We start from the raw sequence: 25292 nt of genomic DNA on the forward strand, positions 1-25292 counted from the left end.
ACAGTTTATTAAAACCGACCATGGTGGGCTTGGTGGAATGGAGGTCATATAGGAGACTCTAACCTGTGTCATCTATAATTCATTGTCAGAATATGCTCTTCTTGGTGGGATTAAAGTTTAATAACTTGACAGTCTCTGTAAATACCCCTTTGTGCAGAGCTAGTGTCTTGCCTTGTGTAGGGACCGATGCAGACGCTAGATCTGGTGCTGAGTAGGGGGCTGGGATAGATGGAGAGTATCTGCTGGGGGAGAGAAGGTGCAGTAAGCCCAGGTTAAGCCCTGAGAGCCCACCGTCAGCAGGCCAGTCTCCTGCATAAGGAAAAGCCCCAGCTGAAATGTGTTTCCCTGCAGATAAGGTCCAGTCCAGAATGGGGGCATGGACGAGATGTGGCCCCTATCTGTTATGGTTCTTATTGTGTGGGCGAGCGATTAGGTTAGGGGAAATGTAATACCTCTGTGAAGGAGTTTTGCTACGTATGTACCTACTATAGTAACTTAGCTGAGGTTAGACAGGGTGGAGGACATACTGTCTGCAGTTGGTGCAAGTCGTAGAGTTTGAGTTGTACAGTCTAATCACACAGAGCAGTATATTAAGTCAAACTGCATACCGTGCTCGGCATAGAACACATTTTAAGCAGCGCGTAACTAAGGATAAGTACATGCTGTTATATATTTTACTGTAGCTTTTAGGAATTTTACAGTCTCACAGTAGTCTGGCTTTGCAACGAGATGCCTGACTGTCTTTTGCCGGCCCTGTCATCATTATTAGGGCTGTCTTGTTTATGGCTGCATTTAGCCAGTGTACTAGGTGGGGTCACCGAAAGGAAACAGGCTCTATTTGGCCATCACTCAGTGCTTGTTAAAAATAACAGCTTGACTGCAGCACTGACCCACAGTGTTCCTACGGTACAGTAATGCTCTACTATCAGTAACTGAGTTATCAGTAACAGATCTCTGATGCAGTTGGACATCATAGCACCACTTCAGTGCAGTGACCTTTCTCCTATATTGTTTCCCACGGAAGAAGTGCATCTTTTGATCAGTCTTGTGGACATTTGCCAGTGTCTTATTGCTAAGCAGCAGTGTTTTGGCATTCCTAGAAGTCACTTGAAGTATGTCTTATGGTCCAGGCTCAGATTCAGCTTTCGTTGGATGTGTTTGGCACCAGACCAACCAATTAACCTCCCTAAATGGCGGTCTGGATTGTTTGAAATCCCTTTCGTCACATTTAGCCCCCCTGTGGTATCTATCAGGGAACAACGGGTAAGAGGTGACGCATAGTGTAAGTGTGTGTTGTGTGCTTGTGTGCGTGCATGCAGGCTACTGCTGCACTGTACTAGCAGGGAGTTTAAAGTGTAGTGTCCAAGCTATGGCTTAGTAATTTCATTTGCTCTTTAATATAGCTTGAACTCCCTTTAAAGCTATGGACATGTAAATGTATTTCTGCCATTTTCCCCCTCAGTGGCCCCTCTCTTTCAGGTTTATGGAACACATTAAGGGTCTAATTGCTTTGATTTGGATCCCGCTTGTAAAACCAAGCCTGTGGTGGTGCTCTTCAGACCATCTCCTCACTTCAAAGAAAAGAGAAAAAACAAAAAACATCTATCCCTCCCATCCCCCCTATTTACTCTTGTGGCTAGGTGTGCAGGAAGAAGTGCTTCCCCTCAGACCCATCTCCACTGATGTAGTCACTAAATTGCAATTATTCATGATGGACGGTCAGCAAAGCTTTTCCGTTTTTTAGAAAACTCAATTCTCCTCTGTTCTATTGTCATGTCTTTCATGCAAGTACCTTGAATGTATGTCTCCTCCTGAGTGTGTGTGTGTGTGTGTGTGGGGGGGGGGATGTGGTAGTCTTGTGATTTCAGCACATAAAACAACTTGTATTCTGGGTCTCCTGGGGGCTGATCCTTTGACATAGAATAGATTAAACAGTAGAGGAGATGGCTTTGTGTGCTGCACTGGGCAAGTGATACAACAGCCAGGTAATGCTAGAGTAATGCATTCCCACCACACCTCTGTTGCAGCTCTGATTATATGGCCAGCAGCTACACTGCAGTTCTGAATGCACGTTGAAGTGTTGCCTTGTAATTTGCTGCAAGCCTTGTAACTTGTGTAACAGTGCAGTGTTGGGTAAAGCGTGGAGAACTCACAAAATACCAGCAGAGTGCTCAAGGAGAGGAGGTGAAATACTCAGCTTGTTTGTATCACCAATATACAAACGCATTTATGTGTTTTCAGTGGTAAAATGCTGTGGTTACTGCTTCTTCTAATGGCTGTTTTTTAGGAGCTTGCAGGCTCCCACTTTTCCAAACTCTATGAGGAACAGCCTCCAGAGACCAACATAGTGTACTATGTAGACAATTTCTTTTAGGTTTTAAATACATGCTTTTATCTCTCAAGTCACTGGCTACTTTTGGCAGTTTTGTTTTCATTACTGTGCAATTTTTAGCTCTGTTCACAGAGAAGGCATGAAAGAAAACAGTGCTGTCAGAATGACAGGAAGCAATGTGCAACTTTACCTTTGAATTCAGTCTAGGCATAATGGAGGACTTTTGATAGAACTGCAGCTGCGGTGACTACTTTTGACAAAGAGAATATGCTCATTCTCCAACATAATGTACCCCATTATTTAAAGTGCCAATATGACTCGTTTTACTGTTATTAAGGTTGTTTTTTTATTGACTGCAGCAGCCTGTGACAAGTTTAAATGTTAGCAAAGGAAAATCAGTAAAAGAAGTATGCATTCACTACACTAGTTTTGTCGTATGCTTTACATTGTAGATACAGTTCATTCACTCACGTATTTGACATAGTGTTTAAGTGATGTAATGGGACTCTTTTGAATCCTGGCGTCAGCATACACAGATTTCAGCCTGTCCTCTAACTCGATAAGAGCCCTTTCTTTGTTCTTGAGGTTGATCAAGTGGGATTGTTTTGTCAAAAAATAAGACAGGCCATTTGTCTTCATTCAGGCAGCAATTGCTGTGTAGCCAGGATGCTTCCTGTCTCTATTGTTTTCCTCAGTTGTACTCATTTTTCTCAGGTATGGTCACTTTTTTTCCCGAACCGTATTTTGCAAAGAAATCCAGAATGTCTTGACCCTGAATATCAACTTTATTCATTCAAAGATAATACAATTAATAGATGTATTATGATATGCAGTGATAAAATGTGGTGTAGTCTGTGGCATCCTTGTTAAACATTACTGTAATAATCCAGTAGAGGGCACATTTTGCTAGTTGCTTTTAATAATGACTTTGTTTCTAAATGAACCCTGCCTCTCTCCTCTCACATACTCTGCTGTGACTGAGTATAAAATAAGAGAAATATTGAGATCACGTGGGAGATATGTCTGGGTTAAAGCAGTGTCAGACACTTTATACATTTGCCATTTGTTTTAGTTTTTCAGTTTCTCTCTTCAAATCTATGATTTGAGGGGAAAGAACGAGCCATTTTGTTTGTGTTGAGTGGGCAAAAAGAATAAAGGAAACTGGTTGCCCTAAGAGGTTGACTTACACCATGTTCTTAAACTCAGAGCTTTTCCTCAGATGTCATTTTAATGGCCAGATTGTGAATCATCTGGGCTTGTACCTGCATTTATGTTAAAATATGAGAAGTATAGCGACAGCCTTGGCCACCTCTCTGTTAAACGCACACCCAATTTATGACCACCATCATGGGACCCCAGGGAGAAAAGCTCAAGATTGTGGCTGCACAGCAGAGTGAAAACGTATAGCAATCCCAGTCACAAGGGCCTGAGAGTTCAATACCTGAAATGCAAAAATAGATTCTGAGTGCTGAACTTTAAGATCCTGAGCATGTTGAACGAGCTGTGCATCTGGTTTCTTTCAGTTTCAGCACAGTGTTGCTTTTCATAGAAGAGAAATGTCACTTGGAGATCACGATACTGAGAGTTCATGGCACCCATTAGAGGAGATTCACTGGCCTTTAAAAGGGATATTTGTGTGGGTTGTAGTGCTTCCTAGAATTGCAAGAGCTTGCAAGGACATAACCTTATATATTAAATACCTTTTTATAGTGTATTTTGTAACATGGATGTTTGAATAGATTTATCACTCTTTTGATACGTTTACAGCATATAAGAAGTTCAGATCACAGTTTGTTACTCTGAAGTGCATCTTTTCTTCAGGAGCCACTACTATTTTCCGCTTTTGTTAAAAAAAAAGTTTTTCATTTACACCATACTCACATGACTTCATTCATGTAAGTGTAGTGTATATCGACAATACTTCCAATACACTGCTATTGACTGAACAAACAATTTTTTAGAAATACTGGGGAAAACCAATATCATGTAATAAAAATAAGTACTTCTCTTGAATAAATATGACATATGGGTAGAGACTTCTCTGTTCAGAATTGAAGTAAGGAACAGTCGAGAGTTTGAATATCTGCAGTGTTGACATACTTGCTTACAGCCTGTGTAATGTAGCAATCTGCTGTCAAGAAGAGAGAGTGCAGCAGATTTAAGTAAACATATATCAATTTTAAAAAAATGCACTATGGAGATGGTGCCAAAAAAACAAGAAAACAAGAAGAATATACACCATGCGGTGATCTTGCATTCAAAGTACAAAACAAGATTCATGGGGACGTCTTCTTAGTTTGGAGAATTTTTTGACATTTTATAGATTAAACAACAAATCAATTTATTGCAAAAATAATCATTTACGTCCCACTTTTTATTCTTGATTGTGTCAAGGCTGCACTGTTGGATTTGTTTAAATTAGGTAACCACATCATAAAAGTGTGTGCAAGCATCTGTATGATGATCTGTGTCCTACTTTGTTGCGATCGTCCTTAACTGTAAACTTACAACAGTCTATTCATACTTTGGAACCTGTGTATGACGAATAAGTTAAGTCAGCACATAATTCTGAACAGCAGTAAAGTAGTTTTATTGTAAGAGTCTGGTTATACCAAAATGATGGGCAGTGAAAATTCACCCGAGTCACACATTTCTTTTATGTCCTCTATTCTCATTTCTGAGGTGTCACGACCAGCTTCTCGGGGATAAAAACAGCAGAATTTACTGCAGCTCTCACTGTAGTCTAAATGACTTCTTTGTAGCCAATCTTTTTTTTTTCTTTCTTTCACAAACCAAAGCAACAACAAGACTGATCAAAACCAATTCTTCATTAACACTGATTTCTTTTCATTTCAAGAGGCATGTATTTATCTTCTTAATGCCATAAATGCCTCTTTTCCACAGTGAACAGTTTCCTTTTCCAAGTCCTCACAGACCATCAACTGCTTCTTTTCTGAATCGTGGTCCATAATCACCATCTCCAGTCAAACATGTATCACATCACACTGTTAGACCCAGCCCACTCATATCACATTGGCAATAATGACACATTTTAGTGCTTGATTATATCCTTAGGACAGATCAGACAGTGACCACCTTCCTGCTGCAAACTAATCAGCTCCAAAAAATTACTTATTGATCCCAGGCCAGACCACGTAGGGGGATTTAGTGGTGGGGTCAGTGGGAGGGCCCGTGTTGCCTGATTGCCAGCCAGCCTTTCTGAATCATGAAAACACACACTCACACAGTCACACACAAATACATACACATGTTGTGGCTTTTCATTTTTTAGCCAAAATGAATCAATTACAGCCCAAACATGTACTTCTAACAAGCTTTCCTTTCACAAAGACGTTGTGATAGATATGATGGCAACTGGATCTGGTTTCATATGGAATACTCCCCCGGCACAATATTTCTTCCCCTTAAAATACATAAATTGGAAATGGATTTTTTTATATATACTGTGCATGACATTTCGCTCGGAAAAGTAATGTGATGGGGCTGCAATTGAAAAATCATCTCCAGTAGGAATGCTCACTGTATGATCCTATTGAGTTTTGTAATAGCTCACTGTGGGAGTTCAGACATGTGTTGAAGTGCTGGAGGGTTTTTATATCGTCTTTCAACAACATTTATTTCTATGTTGTATTTTATTGATGTTACGTAGTGAATGTGTTACCTTCAGCTCACCAATATTTACACTTGTGTTTTTATCAGTAAACAAATTTTCAGTCCAGTTTACAGCATTGCAAACACTGTTTGACCAAACTACATGTTTCTCCCATACTGTTCCCCTGGCATGGCAGCCCTCATTCCAGACAGCATTGATCGGATCTTTTAGAGATGAATGGATTAATTACAGGCAGTGAGAGGAGACGAAATACAGTCTGGCGTGGGGACGAATGGAATGGAGAGCTGGGATTGAGAAAGCCATTAAGGCAAATTGAGGGCATTAATGACTGTAACACTGCCAGGGGGCCCCAGTGGCCCACCCTTTTCCCTGGCACTATGGCTGTGTGTAATGGCTTCCTCAGCTGCTCTTTTCAGGCATTGGTTGAGCAGTGGCTCTGTGGCAGCGTGGTTGACAAGATGTTCTTTTCCACACCTCCGAGACTTTACGAGGTCTCAAAGAGGTTGCTGTCAGAAACCACAAGAACCACCTGCACCACACTGGAGACACGGCACAGGTTGTAAATAATAATTAGATATATTTGACCGGGGACTCTGATGATTAATACTATGTAAGTATACGCTATAGCAATACTGTAGTTTATGAGAAATAGAGGAATGATGTGTGCTTATTTCTTTTTAATAGAGAGAAGTGGGGCAAATAGGTCGTCTAAAGAAATAAAACTGCATGACTCACTAAACCCTCGCCTTGCAGCAATATGCTGACACACAAAGCAAGATTTCAATAAATAATGAATGGCAAAAGGAAATATGGGCCTTGTGTTTATCTAATTAAACACCATGAAATATGAATAAAAATCAATTATGATTTGCTCAGATTTGCTTTAAACACCATCTCTTTAAAGTCATATACTTTACACAATTCACCCACACAAATATTAAATACGTTTTAACAGTTAGTTACATCTCACTATACATTATGCCATCATTGAATGTTCTGCACGTGAGCTCCAGAAGTTTATTGATGCATCAATCAATGAAAATAATAACAATGATTACAATAATCATAGCCTTTGTGCACCTCTTTGTTCTCTTCTTGTAAGTTTGTTTCACCCCTTCTCAATGTCTTGGCTGTTTAAATCTAATCTAGCTGAACACATTACTCCGCTCACACAGCCCCCAGCTGAATGTAGCAACTCATAAAAGCCCAATATTTCAGCCATATTGATTCCTCTGGTAAAATTGGTTTGAGCCATGAATGTGCTGAAGCACTGTACACTGAAATGTTTTGCGGCCACGGGGGAAAAGAACGAGGGTGACCTTGAATGTTTTTTTCCCCCTCTCTTACTTTCATATCAGTTTTTCTCATTCTGCCTTTGAGCACTGTTTCATGGTTTTCCTGATATCCTCGTGTACCGCTGTAACTTCAGTGACCTATAGCACAGTATTTGCATTCTCTTAACCTGAATTACCCTTTCTTTTCATGGCTTCTCAAAAGAGTAAAAAATATTTGGATTTGTTCCTAACTTTGATCGAGGAAATGACATAAAGTGGTTCTTGTTTGATCTCCGGTTCAGATAATTTATAAGACGGTTTCTCTGCTTCCTTTCATCTTTTTTAGCTCCTTCAGCAAGAGTTCACTCAGATGGAAAGTGCGTTATGTGCTTATATGTGATCCCTGACCAGGATTTCAATAGTGTGCTGCTACATTTCTCCTACAGCAAAATGACTATATACTACGCTTTGGTGATATGGAATGTGGCATGCAGAGACAGCTGAATAAAAGCCTCTCGTAATGGAATAACCCCTCTAAACTCCTAACCTTCCTTGGACACTCTAACCGTAACCCTTTACAATAGTAGTAACAATAGTTCTTGCTTTACCAGCACTTTATCCTCCTCTTCACTTCATTACTAGAGACAGTTGAAAGAGCAATGTTACGGCTGGATATTTACTTCTTACAGGCGTCCATGAACTTTGTAATGTCCACAACTGTTTACAGCTATTAGGCAAAGGGATGGGAAGCATTAGGCTTATATTGATATCACTATTGATATTATTTTTTTGCTTCCACAAAGTGATCATGGGATACTGTTAATTGTGTTTCACCAAGAATGAGAAAATAATTAGTGTGTGAGATCTAGTCTATGACTGACATTCTAAAGGAAAAACAACCTGCCTTCTGTTCCAGATGGAGGCTCATGTGTCGAGAACAGCTACTCAATATAAGCACACATGTAGTTTTTTCCTTGAAGAACAGGTTATATATCAGATGTTAGGATAATTTAATAAAGTATTGCATACAGTGTGTTTAGGAGCAGCATTTTGCTATATATTGACAATTGGACAACTTTATATCATGATCAGTCTTGGGTGTGTTAAAAATCCTAGAGATCATAGTATTTAATGTCCTTTTGGTTGTTTTTCCAAACATCAGAAAACCTCACTGACAAATAGATCTTGTGACACACTGTAAACATTGCAATATGAGTTATTGCTAGCATCATGGCAGATGAGGATGATGTGTGTCATGCAAGATATGACCTTGTGCATACATGGTTGCATGTGAGTGGCATGTGCATTCCTTCATATCCGTGCGAATGGCTGTTTTCCTCGCTCGTGCATCGTTCAACCACTCCGTTCATTTCAGCAACAGAGGGCCGACAGATTTGACAGTCTGCTGCAAGTGGAGTTCCTCCAACTTTCTCCTAGCACAAAACTTAAAGCAAAAAAAAAAAAAGCAGTACTGTTGTTGCAGTGCAATTGGGTCAGAGTTAAAAGTCTAATGTAGAACTGTAATAAAGCAAGGGGGTGAGACCCAAACTCAGTAGAGACTGATGGAAGGAAGAGGAAAATGGTGTGCCAGGATCTTCAGCATCAGGTCCATTGTGGTGCAACTCTGCAGAAAAAAGTTCCACCTGATGGAAATAAATTGGCTGGGGGAGTCGGTGCTGAGCCGGAGTCTCTAAAGGCTGAGCCAGCTTCTAAATGGCTCAATTTAGCTTTTGTTGGAGCCAGGAACCAGAGCAGGTCACTGCCCCACAACCCACCACAGTGAAAATCAATAGGTAGTTTCAGAACAAGGGGCCTTATTAAAACAGGTCCTTTTTCTGCGAGGTGTTTGGATGACACTGTCTCACAGAAATCATTAAGCTCAACTCAAACTGCTCACCACGTTTAAATTGTTGCAATCCCTTTTGACCCACATATCCTCTCTTGTTTTCTCTTATATCCTTTTTTTGATCTTAAAGATAGCGGGAGTACAATTACGATCTGCTGTAACTGTAGGATACAAGAGACTGTATAGACATTTCCAGTTTATAGCTAGCAGACAATAAGGAGCACAGAACAAATTCAATAGGGTCTCTTCCACAGTAAATACCAACAAAAAAGTATTTCGAGAGGAAGAAAAACAACATGAATAGATCAAAGATAATGCTGCAAAGAGTGTTCAGTTTGATGCGCCTTATCTTACAACCTGTTTCATTTTTTTTAAAGATAGCAAATATAGATGCTTCCTGTCACCTTCTCTCTCGCTCCCTCTCTCGTTCTATCTTTGTCTCTCTTTCTGTTGTAAAGGTAACATCCTCACGCTTTTAGAACAGAGATGACCTTTTCAGTTTTATGTGTTAGACCATAATGGCACACAGTAAAGTTTCAAGGCCAGCGGCACTGCACAGCAGTGTAGTAAAATCCAAATAATGTTGTTGACCCAAGGCCCCATGCCCACACAGTCATTCTGTTTACCACCTAGAAGGCTTTAACACTGACCGCATGGAACGTGGCAAGTGAGCCTTTTAGAAGAATATTTCTTTCTTGGTAATTTTTAAAAGTAGGTTATTGAGTCTCAATCTCAGAACATATTCACTCCAATGTGACTGCATTGTGATTTTGTTTGTTTGGTTTTACATCCATTCTCTGTTAATAATGTAATATACTCCTGCAGGGAATGCATTTATGATTTATGGTTGTGTATTGTAACATTGTCGCAAGTTATTGCTTCTGTTTTGTTCTGTGTTAACTGCAAATCAAAACAAGGAAAGAGATGAAACAAATTACCAGGGTAGTGCAATACATTAAAGGGAAATTATGTAAGATATGTGTCGTTTGTTGTAGTGATGTCTACTGAAATTAGAATGCTAATCAGCTAGCCCTGGCCCATCCTGTCTTGAAATAAAACTTTGCATCGCAAAAAGCTGCCAGAGTTGCAGCTGTAAGATAAGTTGCAAATTCACTCATAATAAACAAAATATCAAGAAAGTAAATATTCTTACACTTGTTTCCTTACTAAATAGAAAAATAAAAGCAAACACGTCTGAATTCAAATTTTTCTTTTTGACTGAGCTAAGACAAGCTCATTTGTCTTGTTATTTCAATGATGTCTCTCTCTCCTGTTCTGCTTCATGTCTCCTGTTTCTGTGTCTTCCCACCATGAAAGTCATAGTCCTTGTGGAAGCCACTGTACTCTGTACAGTATGCCCTGCCTTTGGCAAACTGGCATCTGTTGCTGTCAGAGGCTGTGTTCAGGCCCACTCCGGTGTCCAGCCATGTTTACTAGGAGGGGGCTGAGCCTGGTTTTAGTAAGCACCATCATGATCCATGCAGATAAGAGTCAGCTAATAGGACCACTATTGTGAAGTAGTGCTAACACAGCTAACGTGCTAACAGCAGCTTGTCACTACAGCAAAGAGTATGGTGAGCAGCGGTTAGCGTTGTGTCGCTTCCTATCTTTTTAAGCTACCTTCAAATTCTGCCATTTTCGATGAAAGATACAGTATATATTTTTAAGTCTTACTGTGTAATAACAAGGGTGTGACAAAATGATGTAATTAAAAGTGTACTAATAACTCTTAATTATAGCAGATTGTGCCATTTAATTGCTGCTTCCAACATAATAAAGCATCAATTCATGTGTATCCTCTATCCACACCGACTGTCTACTATTTTTGTTTTGACCCTATATTTTTACACTTTACGGTGAAGTGGAAGGATGTAACAGTGAGCGACAAAGTGTAATGATGCAAAGAAGAAAAAGAATGTCTCCTAGCATCATTCTTATTATCGCATCATGTCTTTATAGATAAATATGTCTGCTTTTTAAGTGGTGATGCAATATGCACAAATTCAAAATACATTTGAAACCGGATTGATAAATAACTATATATATATATTATTATCGGTCCGGTTTCAAATGAAAATGCATTTCAGATGCTGGGGCCATAGCAGTGGAGGCTCGTGTGGGTCAACATTTTGAAGGGACGGGGAATTTGTTACATTTTGAGAGACACATAGAGACGCTGCCAGAAACCAAACGTTGCTGAGGCTGGTTTATGTTGTAACAACAGAGAGTTATCCAGAAGAATCAGCATCTAATTTTATTCGTCCAGATGTGGCCTTCTTGTAGTTTTATGGTAAAACCAGATGTCTGTCTTCCACTCTTTGTGTAGCAGAAGTAATTTACTGTGCACTGCTCACACAATCTACAGTAGGACAGACACTGACCCGTTTCAACTTAGACCCACTAACCCAATTTTAAATAGTTAATAAAGAAAACAGCGATTTACTGTATGTATAAATAACATCACATTATGAACTTAACTTTAAACTCAGCACAGAGATCCAAAGAAATTGCTTTGCACAGTGTTATCTTTGCTGAACACCTTAGAGACAACTCAAATTACTACAATCTGAACATGTGAATATACACATGACTAGTAAAATATGTTTTCAGTCATAATAGTAAGTAGAACAAATATTTGAGGAAGAATTTGTAATGTGCCTGAAATAAAAGAGAGCGCGAGCATCTCCTGTCTTTTGTTATGGCTAAGAACTGAAGACAGAGCTATTCTTGGAGGAAGAGACGGAGTGATACAGTGTGGGTTGAAAGAACGCCAGATTAGACAACAAAGGCGATGGAAAACAGTAATTTAGTGCTGCATTAAAACAGATTATGGAATGTGCAAAAATGCTCTTTGATGATTGCTTACAACTTTGATGCTTACAGGCTTCGGTGAATGTACCATGTACAGTATCTACTGTATGAAAAATAGCCTCTTTGATGGATGTTAGATTTAAGCAGAATAGCAGTCTCACTAAGCTTCCCATTGTTTGGCCTCATTCTATCACCTTTTTACTGTGCTCTGCCACACAAATAAATTAGAGGAAACATGCAGCATTGCCTTTTTCTTCGTGCCATTCTAATATGTAAATGAGGAGTTTGACTAATATGCTTTGTTTCCTTTTCCAATTATGCATCTTGTTTGCTGCATAAAACACCCAGAGTTCTGCCGTACCAGTCAGCATACATTGTATAACATGTTTAGAGTTGTTTACAATATTTAAAATACAATAAAACACCATACATAAAGTGAAATTATGATTAACATGCTGTGCAACCATAAAGCATTTTAAGTACCAATGCAGCATTTTTCTATCGATGACATCATGGATTTATAGGCTGCTATTTGAACAGCCTTTGTGTATTCATAGCTTTCAGGTCTGTTTGGCTTAATGTCCCAGTGCAGCCGGCAGTATTTGTGGCACGGTGCGGAATCTGACTTCTTCAGTGCTCAGACTCGGCCTGTAATGGCTCTGTTGGGACAGCGTGAAAGTGCTTCTTCAGCGCTCATTAATGGAGCAAATTGAACAGGTCTCCTGGCCTACCTCTATAATGAGGACCCCCTCTTCTCTGCCCCCCCCACTCCCACCATCATCCTGCAGTCTATTGTTCACCTACAGTTAGGGTCAGAGCTGCCGAGCAGTAATTGTATCACTCTGACCCTCTTTTGGTTTTTATTTTGTCACAGGGACCTGCTCTTTATTGGGTGCAGGCCATCCCTCAGGTTGTAAAAGCAACGGTGCCCCTCCTCCCATACCTAGGGACAGGGGTGCTGCCTGCCTGCCTGCCAGCGATCAATATGCCACTGTCGTTAACTGGATTTGTTGCTGTGGTGCTTGCTTATGAGGCAGCAATTAGAGTGTGAAGTGGCAAGGCCAGGGTACGAGGCTCTGTCCGTGCGAGGCTTGGCCCTCGGGGGGGATGGAAATGTCAGGGGCACAAGCCCAGTTTCATTAAGGCCTGAAGAGACTATGACGATCCATACTGTCTGTGTAATTCATTCGGCCGAGGGGGGTTAGAATTATTTGTGGTAGACAGTTAGCAAACACAGAAAGAGGTCACAGGTTAGGAGTGGCTGTGGAAAGTTGCTTGCTGTGAAATCCACTTACACCCTGTGGAATCCACTTACATGCTTCCATTGTTTTATTACCAGATCAGTGGTTTGAGGGGAGCGTGGCCTGAATGATACAGCCAAACTGCAGCCTCTCGTCATGTAACAACTCAGCTGTCATTTACAAATGATACCAATCTATTCTTCAGTGAGGTACTTATACACAACATACTATATACTCTAACCGTTTTTGTTTTTTTTAAAAGCTTTTTGCCGGTCCTTTACCATGTCACCACCTGCTGCTTGTAGGCATTGATTGTGTTTCTGCTAGTGTGTGCAGAAGACCATACCTAAAAATAATTACAGGCCAACATGTTAGCATCCAGTGTCATCAGTGTCAGACCATCACTCAGTTCAGATTGGAGACATTGAGGCATTTATGGCGGTTGGGGTGCCCGAGGGCCTCCCCCAATGTCTGGACATTTTTCTCCCCCTCAAAAGGGTCATAGTGTCCCTGATCGAGCATGGGTTGGGGTGCCCTAATGTGTCATTTGGGATTGACTGTGACCTAAGGCCCTAAATCACTTTCCGTTTTGGGGGACAATTAAGTTTGAACCTCTGATGTGTATTGCCTTCGGTTCATTCTGTCGATAGCACTCAGTGTGCAGGGGCGGGGCCGTTCGAGGGTTTTTAGAGTCTATGTCCAGGTATCAATAAATCAGAGACTCAGCATCTATTATTCTGATTTCATAGTCAAGCTGCTCTGGTAAACTTGCTTATATTTATGTGATCAAAGAAGCTGACTCCTCCAATGTGACTATTTGTTTGTCGAGTCGTCCAGGGTAAAGTGTTGCGTTGCTGCGTGGAGCTGTACCTGACAACATTGCACACTAAAGCGTGCAACAAAATTCATTTTCTGGCAGTAGGGGACAGCAGATGTTCAAATTGTCCCAGGCCACTGGGTTACTAAATCTGAATATTGAGATTAATGTTTTCCCCTGCTCAAACCTGACTGAAGGTGAGAAGGAGCAAAGCAGACAATTGAAAGGACGTGAGCGGGGTAATATTGTTTTTCTAGTCATGATTACAGACAGTTTACAGTGTACAGAGAGGGCAGGGCGATTGAAAGGGTTTAAGTGGGGACGAGAGAAGTGGTGAGAGGAGCAGTTTTAATTCTGGGCTCTGTTCCAAAAGTGAGTGCATAGTTGAGAGTGTAATGGGGTACAGATTTTTGAGTGTAATCTTGACTGTGTGCAAAAAAGAAACAGCCTTTTATTAGATTAAAGCAGAGTTTTAGGTTTTATAAACTGTTTATACACAACATATTCCCTGAAAATTGGGTTTTGCCGCAGTAGGTACTTTATAATGTTTTGTGTTACAGTGTACATTTGAGAATACTGGGTTGAGGCGCACATACATAGTGCATTAGTACATACATAAGGTTGTTGACACATGGTGAAAAAGTGCAACGTTTGACGACAGAGCAGTTGAATGAAAGAAAAAGTGTGGAGAGTGGAGAGACATTGATAAACGGAGTGACAGGAAGAGTTAGTAAACTTTCATGTCCTTTTTTTTTTCGGACTGGATGAGCTGCTGCACCGAAATTCCAAGTTATTTTCCATTCCCGATCTATACGGTGCAGGCAGTAAAGAATGAGAATGAGTTTAATGCTATCTTATATATAATGCAATACAATAAACACTGCCATTAATGGAGAGATTGTGAAATCAGCAGGATAATGAGATTTCCACTGTGCATTTGCTACCTGCTAACACAGAAAATAAATTGCATGGCGCTCAACAATTGGATGGTCTAACAATCCTTAAATACTGTTTATTGATCACATGCCACCACTACAGAAGGAGATTTAATTAAAGTCTTAGTTCATGCTCACACCCACTCTGCCTCCCCTTACAAAGAATAAGAAACATTTACAGCAGCAACTAATACAGTAAGATATTCTTAGTGATATTAAATGAGAACAGCTGGTACAGAACAAGCAAAAAGCCTGTTTCCTAATGATGAATGCAAATTTACAGTAGAGGCTATAATAGCACACAAGGCTTGTAGCAACCACTTAGCACTAGGACAGAAAATGTACACAGTGGATATAGCACACAATGTGTGTCCTGATGTATGTGTGACAATGCTGGCACAAAGCAAGGTGCTACCAATCAAACTAACACTACCAACTGATCTGAAAACCGTTCCCAGCTAATCTCATTCCCCGCTCTTTAAAAACACATCGCTAGCCAAAGTAAACACTAGAATGAGACATAAACAGGGCATATACTGTGTTTTACAAGGATTAAATCATGTGTGAAACGCAACAGGTTAATAATGGTATTTATAATTTACACAACACATCTCAGACATATAAATGTGTTGGGTTTCCGGTCGTATAAAGTGTTATTCTCCCCAACAAGACTTATAAATTCTTGTGCCCTGATTGAGGATGCTCATGCCAAGTCTTTGGGAGACTTGGTGTTACTTTGCAGTAATGTTTTAATGAGGATGGAAGGAAATTACTGTGAATAAATGATGTTGATAGCTTAAATAAATCCATTTGTTTGGGTTTTGTGGGTGTTTATGAGACCAAATGTGTCATTTTCAGAATTTCCTGCAGGGATAATGAAAATAAATAACTTCCCAATTTAACGGAAACCATTGTATAATATTGGCACAGTGGGTTTCAGCATTCCAAGAATGAAACCCGTCCTATCAGTCTGTAGAGTCTGGTCAGTTTTGCAGGACTGAGGCGATTATAAACCAGGGGAAACGGAGCCTCCTCAGAGTTTCACTAATGATGTCTGTAGCTGTAGGAGGACTGGAGAGAGGAAGGACAATGTCTTAAGTGATAAGGAGGGTTGGAGAGATACTTGAGAAGCTCTTGTCCTCCCTTCCTCTCGTTCCCTCTCTTCTGACTCGTCACAGCTCAAGTATTCACGTCTCACTCATTAGCGGCTGCTGCCCATCGCTCACCGGAGCAAACTGTTTACCCTGTCCTGTCATGACAAAGACTAGCACCCTGTTATCAAGGCCTGCCCTTGGTGGGGGATGACAGTCGAGATGAGTTTCCACAGAGGCAGATTAAGCGGCTGTGTTCAGGAAAAAGTAGGCCAGCTAATTAGCTGCTGCTCTCAGGACCCTGGGAGTGGGCTGTTTTTCACCTAGACAGGGAAATTCCACAAATGACAGGAATGTGGTTGAGGAAGAGGGGCTGGAATATCTAATAAGAGTGGGAGGAAGAGATAGGTTGACATAACATAGAAAAAGTGGAGGAAGGAGGCAAATCATCTTGTAACATTTACTTTGGATTCCCTGCAGCTGAACTCGGTGTACTTCACACATTCTCTTGTGTTGTGTAAAGAACACAGTGTTGTTACTAGCTTCTTTCAGATGGCCTTGACAGTGGAAAAAATAGATGCTACCATCTGTGTATAGGACAAAATATAAAAGTTCATCTTCTAAATGAAATATGAGACAGTCTTTTGTTCAGTCATCGGAGCTGCAAGAGTATTTTCTGTGCTGCAGCATCATCATCATATTTCATTGTGCTGACTTTTGGTTGGCTCAGGAAAAGAAAAACTTGCTTCATGTTTTCTCAATCAGTTCCTCATTATGAGTGATGGGATCTTGCATAAAGACAAGATTTTGATTTGGTTATTTCAAATACAGACTCAGTGAGAAAAGGGTGATTTCATGTATTTATGAGCACAAATCAGAGTTTAGCAACCATTTAACAGCATGTGGTGAGTTCAGAGCTTGTTCACTTGCGTCGCCAAGTCACTGTCAGTAAAATCTGCTGAAACCACATCACCACCACAAAGTTATGATGAAATGGATAAGTTTTAAGCTCTATAAAACATCTAAGGATGTTTTCCCCCAACTTTAACTTTGGCTTCTGCTTATTTGATCATGAATATTTCATGGAGAAATAATCAAGATTTCCGGGGCTTTAATGTTTTCTTTTAAAAGTGTCAAACTTTAAAATCCTTTAGTCCAAATTAGTAAACATGGGTACCCATGAATATGCTCTGCTGTATCTTATCTGATTGCCTTGTAGTTGCTGCATGTTCACATACATTTTCAAATAAAACCTCCCACTGACGGCTTGTTTATTCTGTACTTTGCTTGACATTAAAGTAGGAGAGAACAGGAAATGACAGAGCTGAACCCAATGTGAAAAGCATAAATTCCTACACAATAATCCCCAGTTTTGCAACATTTGATAGGGTGCCTCTATCTCACTTCCTTTGCCTTTCAGTGAACACAGAGGAAGAAGGGGTGATGCATTACATACAGAGTTTATGTCCTGCTGATAGAAGCCTCTCTCCACATCGAGCTCAGGTGTCCTGTCCTCCATACTTCCTCCATCTGTCCGGCCCCGTCCTTAAGCCCCTCTGAGGGAGTATCAGAAAGTACAGAATTTAACGTGTGGCACTGACTCCCATTAAATGTTTTATTACTCTGAATAAACCCAAATCTGCTGTGTTATGTCTCCAAAAACTTGGGTTCCTGTAAATGTCCCCCTGTTTCATGTATCATGTTAAAGCCACGAGCTTAAATGGCAAAAGCAGCCCTCGATGCTCGAGTCCTCGAGGCTCCGCCAGCATGAGTCTACTCTGCCTGCCACAACTTTACTGAATCCTTACTCAGTAGCCATATAACCATTCTGAAGCTGTGTTAATCTTATTCACTGCTGAGCGGAGTGGTTTGCATTGTTGGACAATGGATCATAGTGAGGTTTGTCACTTCTTCGGCATAATGTGATATCGGGTTATGTGTATTAAAGAGCGGAAGGAGAGGAGTGAAACAGAGATACCTAATAGATCTATGGACTCTGTGTCATGCTGGGAGTGACTCTGTAAAACTTGCTAAATAAGAAAGTAATATTTCAACCGATGCTTACGTGCATGTCGTGATGTGTTTATGAGTTATGAGTGTGCTGTACTGTGCTGGGTGTGTGTGTTTGTGTCTGTCACTGCACTGTATAGAAATGATCGTGTCAGTGTGTGTGCCTCTGTGGGTGTTATTGCAGAGGATAGTGCCGAGCAGAGCACAGCTTAATATCTATGTTTGACATAGAGGCCCATTAATAAGGGCCTGATCCGAGCCCAATGACAGGACTGCTGACAGAGGAGGATCATGGGGAAGAATCATGCCCTGCTGAGGGAGCCTGGGCTGCAGGTAGGCCCATTCTGCCTTCCCCAGGTGTCATTACGGATGCTGGGGAGGGAGCACAGGAGGGAGGGCCTCTACTGACATCTACATTAATCACCCCTCCGCACATCACCCCCCTCCTCTGCACACCGCCGCCCCTACCTCCAGCTCCTAATCATCCCCACACAGAGACCCAAACCCAGTAAGGGGATACTCAGCCATGAAAGATATCCAGCTAAGAGCTCCCCAAATACCACTCTGATCTGATCATGAGTGATGCTTCTACCTGAACCTCTGACCTGGCTCACAATTAAAAACACTTTCCTCTCTCTCCCCCAGACACATACATACAGCTTTACTGAAACTCCACATTATGTCACTGTCTGCGTGTGATTCATAGTTTGCATTTGGATTGGGCCTTAGTTATGTGCAAATTAAAATGCAGAAAACGTCTCTGCTGGAATGTGTCTCCAAACCCCTAGTGTGTGTGCTGCTGTTGAACACACTCCCGATTGTCTTGCATATATCACACTTCCCACTTGTGGACCCCCCATTGATCCTCAGCTGTGCTTTTATCTACAAAAATAACAACACTGCAACACTTGATGTTCATGATTCTTCACTATAGACTGAGCCTTTGAATTAGAGATCATTTATAATTTGCATGAAAGAAAAATAGAGGATGCAGTTAATAAACTGCTTTAAGTTTCTTTGTTTCTTATTTTAAGCTGCTGTTTTGCGTCATATGACCAGTGTGTAGGATTTAGTGTATCTAGCTGACCAATGTATCAGTTGCTGGCTATTAATGGCTGATATTGCCTATCATCTGTATGTGTTGTCCAATATGCTCTAAAATAACTTTTTTTTTTTGCATTCATAATGCAGAAAAAATTGCTTTGGGTAACTTATAACTATTACATTCCAAGTGACATTTACAGTTTCACTGCAGGTTATTGTTAACATGTAAAATAACCTGCTTCATTACATATTTTTGTCACAAGTATTTGATAACTACATTTAGAGATCATTGCAAAAAATGTGTGTATATCGTTATCCAAATATTTTACCCCTTAATATCAGTATCCTGAATATCGATTGGGATTTATCATCTAGCATCTCACCATCTTTAGCATCTCCTCTTCTTGTTTGTCTGCTCTGGGCTACTGTAGAAAAATGGCAGTGCAACATAGTGGTCTCCATGGAGGATGTCCCACTTCCTCTGTAGATAGTAAAGGCTCATTGTAAGGTAACGAAAACACAGTGAAAACAATTATGAATATTTAATTCCATTTCTGCCCCTAAGTCCTACACACTGGACCATTGTAATAGACATTAATTAATTAACCCAGTTTTGCCACAAAAGTCAGTTGACTTCTGCGATCAACTTGACCGGTCAAGTCATGTCACTTGGGGAGTGGACGAGGATGGATGTGGGTCACACCATACAACCTTCCTAATGAATGACTCCACCCAGGATCCATCAATGAGCAGATGTTCTGAGGACAATAATGGGAAGTTATCTGATTGATTATTAGTTCTGATTCAATTTAAAAACACATAATGGCACAAAACGTGACAGTAATTGTGGCATGATTAGTTTAGGTTAAAACAAATGATCCATTTCAGCGTCTGGTGGTGAACTCAGACCATCTTTGCAGGCATGGAAAAGGGTTGTAATTACACACAAGTCTGTGTTTTGTCATGTTTTTAATATCTTTGGTTTCTGCTGATGCAGTCTTCCAAACCATCACTCTTGCTTCGCTTTTCCCTCAGTGAGGTCACACTTAATTATGTGTGTTTACACCTCATCTGCATGCTGGCTGTTTTAGAAATAAAAGAACTAATCAACCCAGCAATCCCTGTTTTGTCAGTAATGTTATGAATGTCACCCTAATAAAAGATCCGTGATGATATTCCAGCAGTGGAGTGAAGCGTTGAGCTCATATTATAGTGTCCGTGAGTCATCAGTTCATGGCTTAGCCCACCATCTCATTTTTATGTAATATGCCTGGCCCTGAGTAAACACAGCCTCCAGTTTAATTAAAATAAATCCACTTTCAGCTGATATTTAGAAACCCGCAGAATATCATTCTCTCCACTCCAGATACAGTGATTGAAAGTGGGGGATAAAAGGCTAGGCTTGAGGGAGAATTATACTCTACTTACTTTTCCATCAATGAAGCCGTGCACTCCATTGTTTATGTTTGAAGCCTGTGTTACTTCTTACTAAATTACCCTTCTCCAGTTCCCCCCTTTTCTCCGTTTTATTCGCCTTGAACCTTCAGCAACACTGATGACACAATAAATTTCTGTTTGGCTCAGTGTGTGTGTGTGTGTGTGTGTGTTGTGTGTGTGTGTGTTCAAGTGTGTGCGCTTCTGGTAGAATCTAGGACACTAGAGGCACTGAGGAGATAGCATTTGCATGCAGCTCACAAACATATTAAAATATGAAGACAAATCACTGTGTCTGGCCAGCTGACAGCGCCGCCTGCATTGGGAGCAAGCTTGCAAACTTACAACATGTCGCATTTCCCCCAGTAAGGCCTTTATAGGGCAAGCTTGAACATGCGGCTTGACAAACAAACGGAAGGGGGGGAAAAAAAAAAACCATGAGCAGTCAAAGCTGTTATTAAAGGCAATAGAAGTGGTTCCCTTTTCCAAAGCCAGTCTGTCATGGTGCTAGTCTCTCTATTTTTTTATTGGGCAAGTATAGTTTTCACAGACACCTTCAGGGCACATACTGTGAGTTTTGATGGCTTTGTTCTATGGCTGACTTTGATGTAAGTCATAAAGTGGGAAATCCAAGCCTTTAAGGTTGTGCCCCTGCTAGTGGGTTCTGTGCAGGTAAAAACAAAGGGGCAATGTTAGATTTATCTTACAATGTGTTTATGTTTGTGTGACCAAACTCTCTTTTTCTTTTCAACTCACTTTGGCTGAAGCTTGAGTATTTGCTTTCTGTAAGTTATAACCCAGGTTGCATTTGCAGTGCTCTGTGGGGAAAGAGAAAGACAGTAGTGGCTTATTTTAGGAAAAGGCGGAAGGGGTGGTGTTTAGTTTGTATTACGTTTACAAACCGCTTGATGTGACGGTGTAAATGAGCGTTATGCTGCTACAAGGTGTTCTAGTTATCTCATTTTAAAATGACTTGGTGTTGAAGGAGCTCTTCTGATGTGGCATTTATCAACTCTGCTTTATTCTGCTGCTGAGGGTAAAACAAACATACATGTGACGGCACAGTTATGTTATATCAATCACGTTGCTATAGCAAATACTTCTGTTGGGGCTACACATGCTGTCTCCTCCTTTTTACACCACTTGATAGCGCAGTATTAAGAAGCCTGGAGACAAGGCAGTTGCTATAAGTGACACCAGTAGGGGGAGCTCACAGCTCATAGCTCACTCTGTAATAAACTGGTGGGGCTACATGAGGGAGGTTGCTGGGCAGCAGTGCAGACCACATACATACATACATACAAGACCCCCCTTTTCTGCCTCTGAACATAAGCATGTCCACGGTCTTGACTGCTGTGACCTAAATTTCTCATTAAAACTTGAATTGTAGTGATTTTCTTGCGTGCTGTCTTTGTCCGCCCTGAAGAGGACTCAAGTATGTATGTGTGGAATATTGGTATGCAGAGAGGCCGCCTCTGCGCTCATCTTGGTGCAGGGGCTCGGTCAATCAGTCATTGATTTCTGACAGAGATCATATTTACAATTCTGCTCCAATATCTCAATACATAAGCATCCCTGTACCATTCGGCCGTGGAGTCTGTTGATTTGTGATTTCACCATTCAGAAATTGTGCATTGCAATTTTTCAGTATTCTCTTGTTCTTTATTTAAACTGGATTTATGATGTCACACATGCTGCCTGGTGGCTTGTTTGTTTGTGTGTTTGTTTGTTTTTTGCTAAATGTCCATTGAACATTGAAATAAATAAGGTGGTCAAACTATCTGATTATATTAAGATAAGATTTTCCCTTTTTGCTAAGATATGTTATGTGAAGGTGATATGGAAACGTGTGTGAACAGAGTGTATTCAACACATCTGTCTGAACTGACTGTCTGACCAGGAAAAGGAGGCTCACAGTCTCGATGTCCTCCTGACTACGGTCAGATCTGGACTCAGATCCAAGCTCCCCTCTCCTTCTCCTTCCCCTCACTCCACTACTCTCTTCCCCTCTCGCTGCTCGTCTTCCCCTTACCGATCCGTGTTTCGTACAAGTGTGTCAAGCCTCAGTGTGGTGGGCTGCGGGCTGTGCCGGGTGCGCAAAGACCGTGCGCTCCTAGCGGCCAAAACAGCAGAGAGGGAGACGGAGAGGATGTTGAACTGACTTGTATGACTGTACATTTACAGCGCTATATCCCAGGCAAAGCACATGGGTCGTTCGGGAGCCGGTTCCCGTTGTATTAAAACAACTTTTTGGGAATGCGTGAGAGTTGAAGGCTGGTTCCCAGTCAGAGTGTCAGCCGAGCCATGTGCTGAACTGTGGAGACACCGCTGAAGATTTTGAAGGGTGTCAGAGACGCGTCCTGAAGGAACCGAGGACCTGCGGAGAAGAAGTGCACAGCCTACGCTTGTTTTCCAGTGTGGACTTACATTTGTTGGACTTGAGCTTGTTATCGTAGGTCTTCTTGGAGAAGAAAAAAAAAAAAAAAAAGCAGACATTTGCGGGGCAGGCAGGGATAATTCTCAAAGACCGAGAGTTTGGTTTCAAGGTTTGCTGGATATGAACACCCCGAGCAGCTCCGGGTGACCTACTCTGACATGGATCATCTCAGTTTTTGGACACTGAAACTGGCTTTTTGTCAGTAACTAGGACCTCTCCATAACTCCCAGAACCACGGAGTAGACTTTTCTCTCATTTTGGAGATATTTTTTTCTGCTGTGAATTCGAGGATTTGCGCGCCCGCCGTGGATGTTTAATATGCTAGTATGGGTCCGCTAGCGTTCATCCTTGTTGGTGGATTACTGTATTTTCAAGTTGATGGTAAGTTGCCTAACATGTGACGTTATGTAGAACTTCTTTTATCTATTAAAATATTCATCTCTGTTTTGGAATAGATTTCGCCAGATACGCGCATGGCACCACTCATGTGCAGGTTAGATTTGGAGGCAGCATTAAAAACAGGCTTATGTTGTTGTACTGAGGTACACAAGACAGACATTTGATTCATTAACAGATTTTTGATTTCTGAAGAACTGTAAAGTCAGCAACTGCACAGTTATCAGATACAGCTGTTTATTATACGCGCACCTTATGCTGTTGTGATTTAATTTTTGTTCGCCTCATCTCAGCGATTTTTTTCCCCTTCGGGTGTAAATATAAGTATTTTTTTCATTCATTAAACACAGCACATTTTATAGTAACCCCTTTAACAACCAGCTGAGTTCAACAGATAACTCACCCATCCATTGCAGCTGATGGTCGCCTCTTAGGAGAGTACAATTAGGGCAGAGATCTTATTTTTTTTATTTCAATCCGAAAGATTGAAGAAGCAATCTGTGTTTTTAAGTCGTAAATATTACTGAATGGTAGTCATGTATTCAGATTTTGAAGGACCAGTCAGAAAATATTTAGTTTTCCTCTCTGAAACTGAGTGTAAAGCAAAGACCTCTGATGAATGATTCTCAGGTTGTTGCAGCGGCTACAGGTTATCGCTCTGATGCAGATGTGGAGAGCGGTTCTGCTTGTCAAAGGATTTTGTATCAGTGGCAAACAAATCCAAAATATTTGTGAGTATTCAGATGAAGCAAAGGAAAGTAGTCTAACACAACAGAAAGTAGTTTAAAACTGTGGGTTGGAGGTTAACTGACTTGCAGGTGTTTCGGCAAATGTGCTGTGAACGCCCTGCCTCTGCTCTGTAGTAGATGCTGCTGCTGCTGTGGTCAGTCAGGCTTTCATGCTGTCATTGTGCATCATGGTGTAAGCTGGTTTAAATCCAAGCTGGGACAGTGCTCCACTTTATTATTCCCATTTGTTTGATGAAACTTTAATAATGATGCAAATGAGATGGATATTGTTTAATTTCTGCGGGCAAAAGCCTCAGCCCTCTTCGTCCAATCTGCTGCTGAGTGCTAAATCAGCATCTTTTCCTTCTGATTTTACTTCTTTGGGATTCACTGGCCTACACAAGAAAAAGTGGTTGAATGGAGGAATTAAAGCAGCCTCCACTGCAGGTTATTACTGTGATGACTCACATCAATCATCAAAATAGGAGGGCTTAGGTGACGGGAATCGTGATTGGGATTGGTCCAACCTGTGACTGATGGAATGATGGGAGGGGTGGAGATACATTACTTTGAAAATACATAAGCCTTTGTGTGATTACAATTAGAGTGCAGCTTTTGAATTAGACACACCTTTTCACAGTCGTCCTCTTTATGTCACACACACAAGTTTACACAGACACAGTGGGCCTTGTGATCGCAGAACAAGGAAATAATTCTTCTGACCAGTCACACACTGGGTCGTTCTATCAGCACTGTGTTGTGAGCAATGATTCACACATGTGTTTGCTTTGTATTGTTTGTACAACTTAGCAGTATGTAAAGCCGAGGTTTTGTTGTCACTGAATGCAAGAGCCTGCAAGGCCCCATTTTTCTTTTCTTTCACCTGTCAACTCGCGCTTTTGTTGTTCACAGCTGCAAGTTTTTGGGTCTGAAGCTTCATGTCTTCTGCGGTTAGCAAATCAAGTCCCCTTTCTACTGGGATTTGAATATTTTCCCTTTTCTTTCTTTTACCTTTTTCTGGCGTCTTTCACTCTGTTCAGCCAAACCCACTGGTTGCTAAGCAGTGGCTGATGGCATTGCTGGCTCTCCAGAGGGAGAGGGTGCACAACTCCCCGGGAGCAGTGGATCTTCCCAATCATTTGCCTGTCACCCACCTCCCCCCTTCTTCCTCGCTCTCCACCTCCATCCCTGAAGAACCCACCCATCACCCAGCCCTTTTCAGAGGTAATCTGAGGGTCCTTGGAGAGGGAGGAGCTTCCTCT

General features: G+C 41.1%; 1 protein-coding gene across 10 annotated transcripts in view; it reads left to right on the forward strand.

Annotated features, from left to right (window-relative positions):
* Positions 1 to 25292, forward strand: part of robo2 (roundabout, axon guidance receptor, homolog 2 (Drosophila)) — a 321203-nt gene that overhangs the window by 136186 nt on the left and 159725 nt on the right. Inside the window, exon 1 of one of the 10 annotated variants that reach the window (XM_030399210.1) lies at positions 22443 to 23287. The exons of the other annotated variants lie outside the window; for them this stretch is intronic. Within the exon in view, the coding sequence (XP_030255070.1) occupies positions 23233 to 23287 (55 nt within the window). The 5' untranslated portion in view covers positions 22443 to 23232. Of the gene's footprint in view, positions 1 to 22442; positions 23288 to 25292 lie in introns of those variants that run through there. 10 annotated transcript variants of the gene reach the window in all.

The sequence above is a fragment of the Sparus aurata genome, chromosome 2 (genome assembly GCF_900880675.1).
Source record: "Sparus aurata chromosome 2, fSpaAur1.1, whole genome shotgun sequence".
In the NCBI taxonomy this organism is placed as follows: Eukaryota; Metazoa; Chordata; class Actinopteri; order Spariformes; family Sparidae; genus Sparus; species Sparus aurata.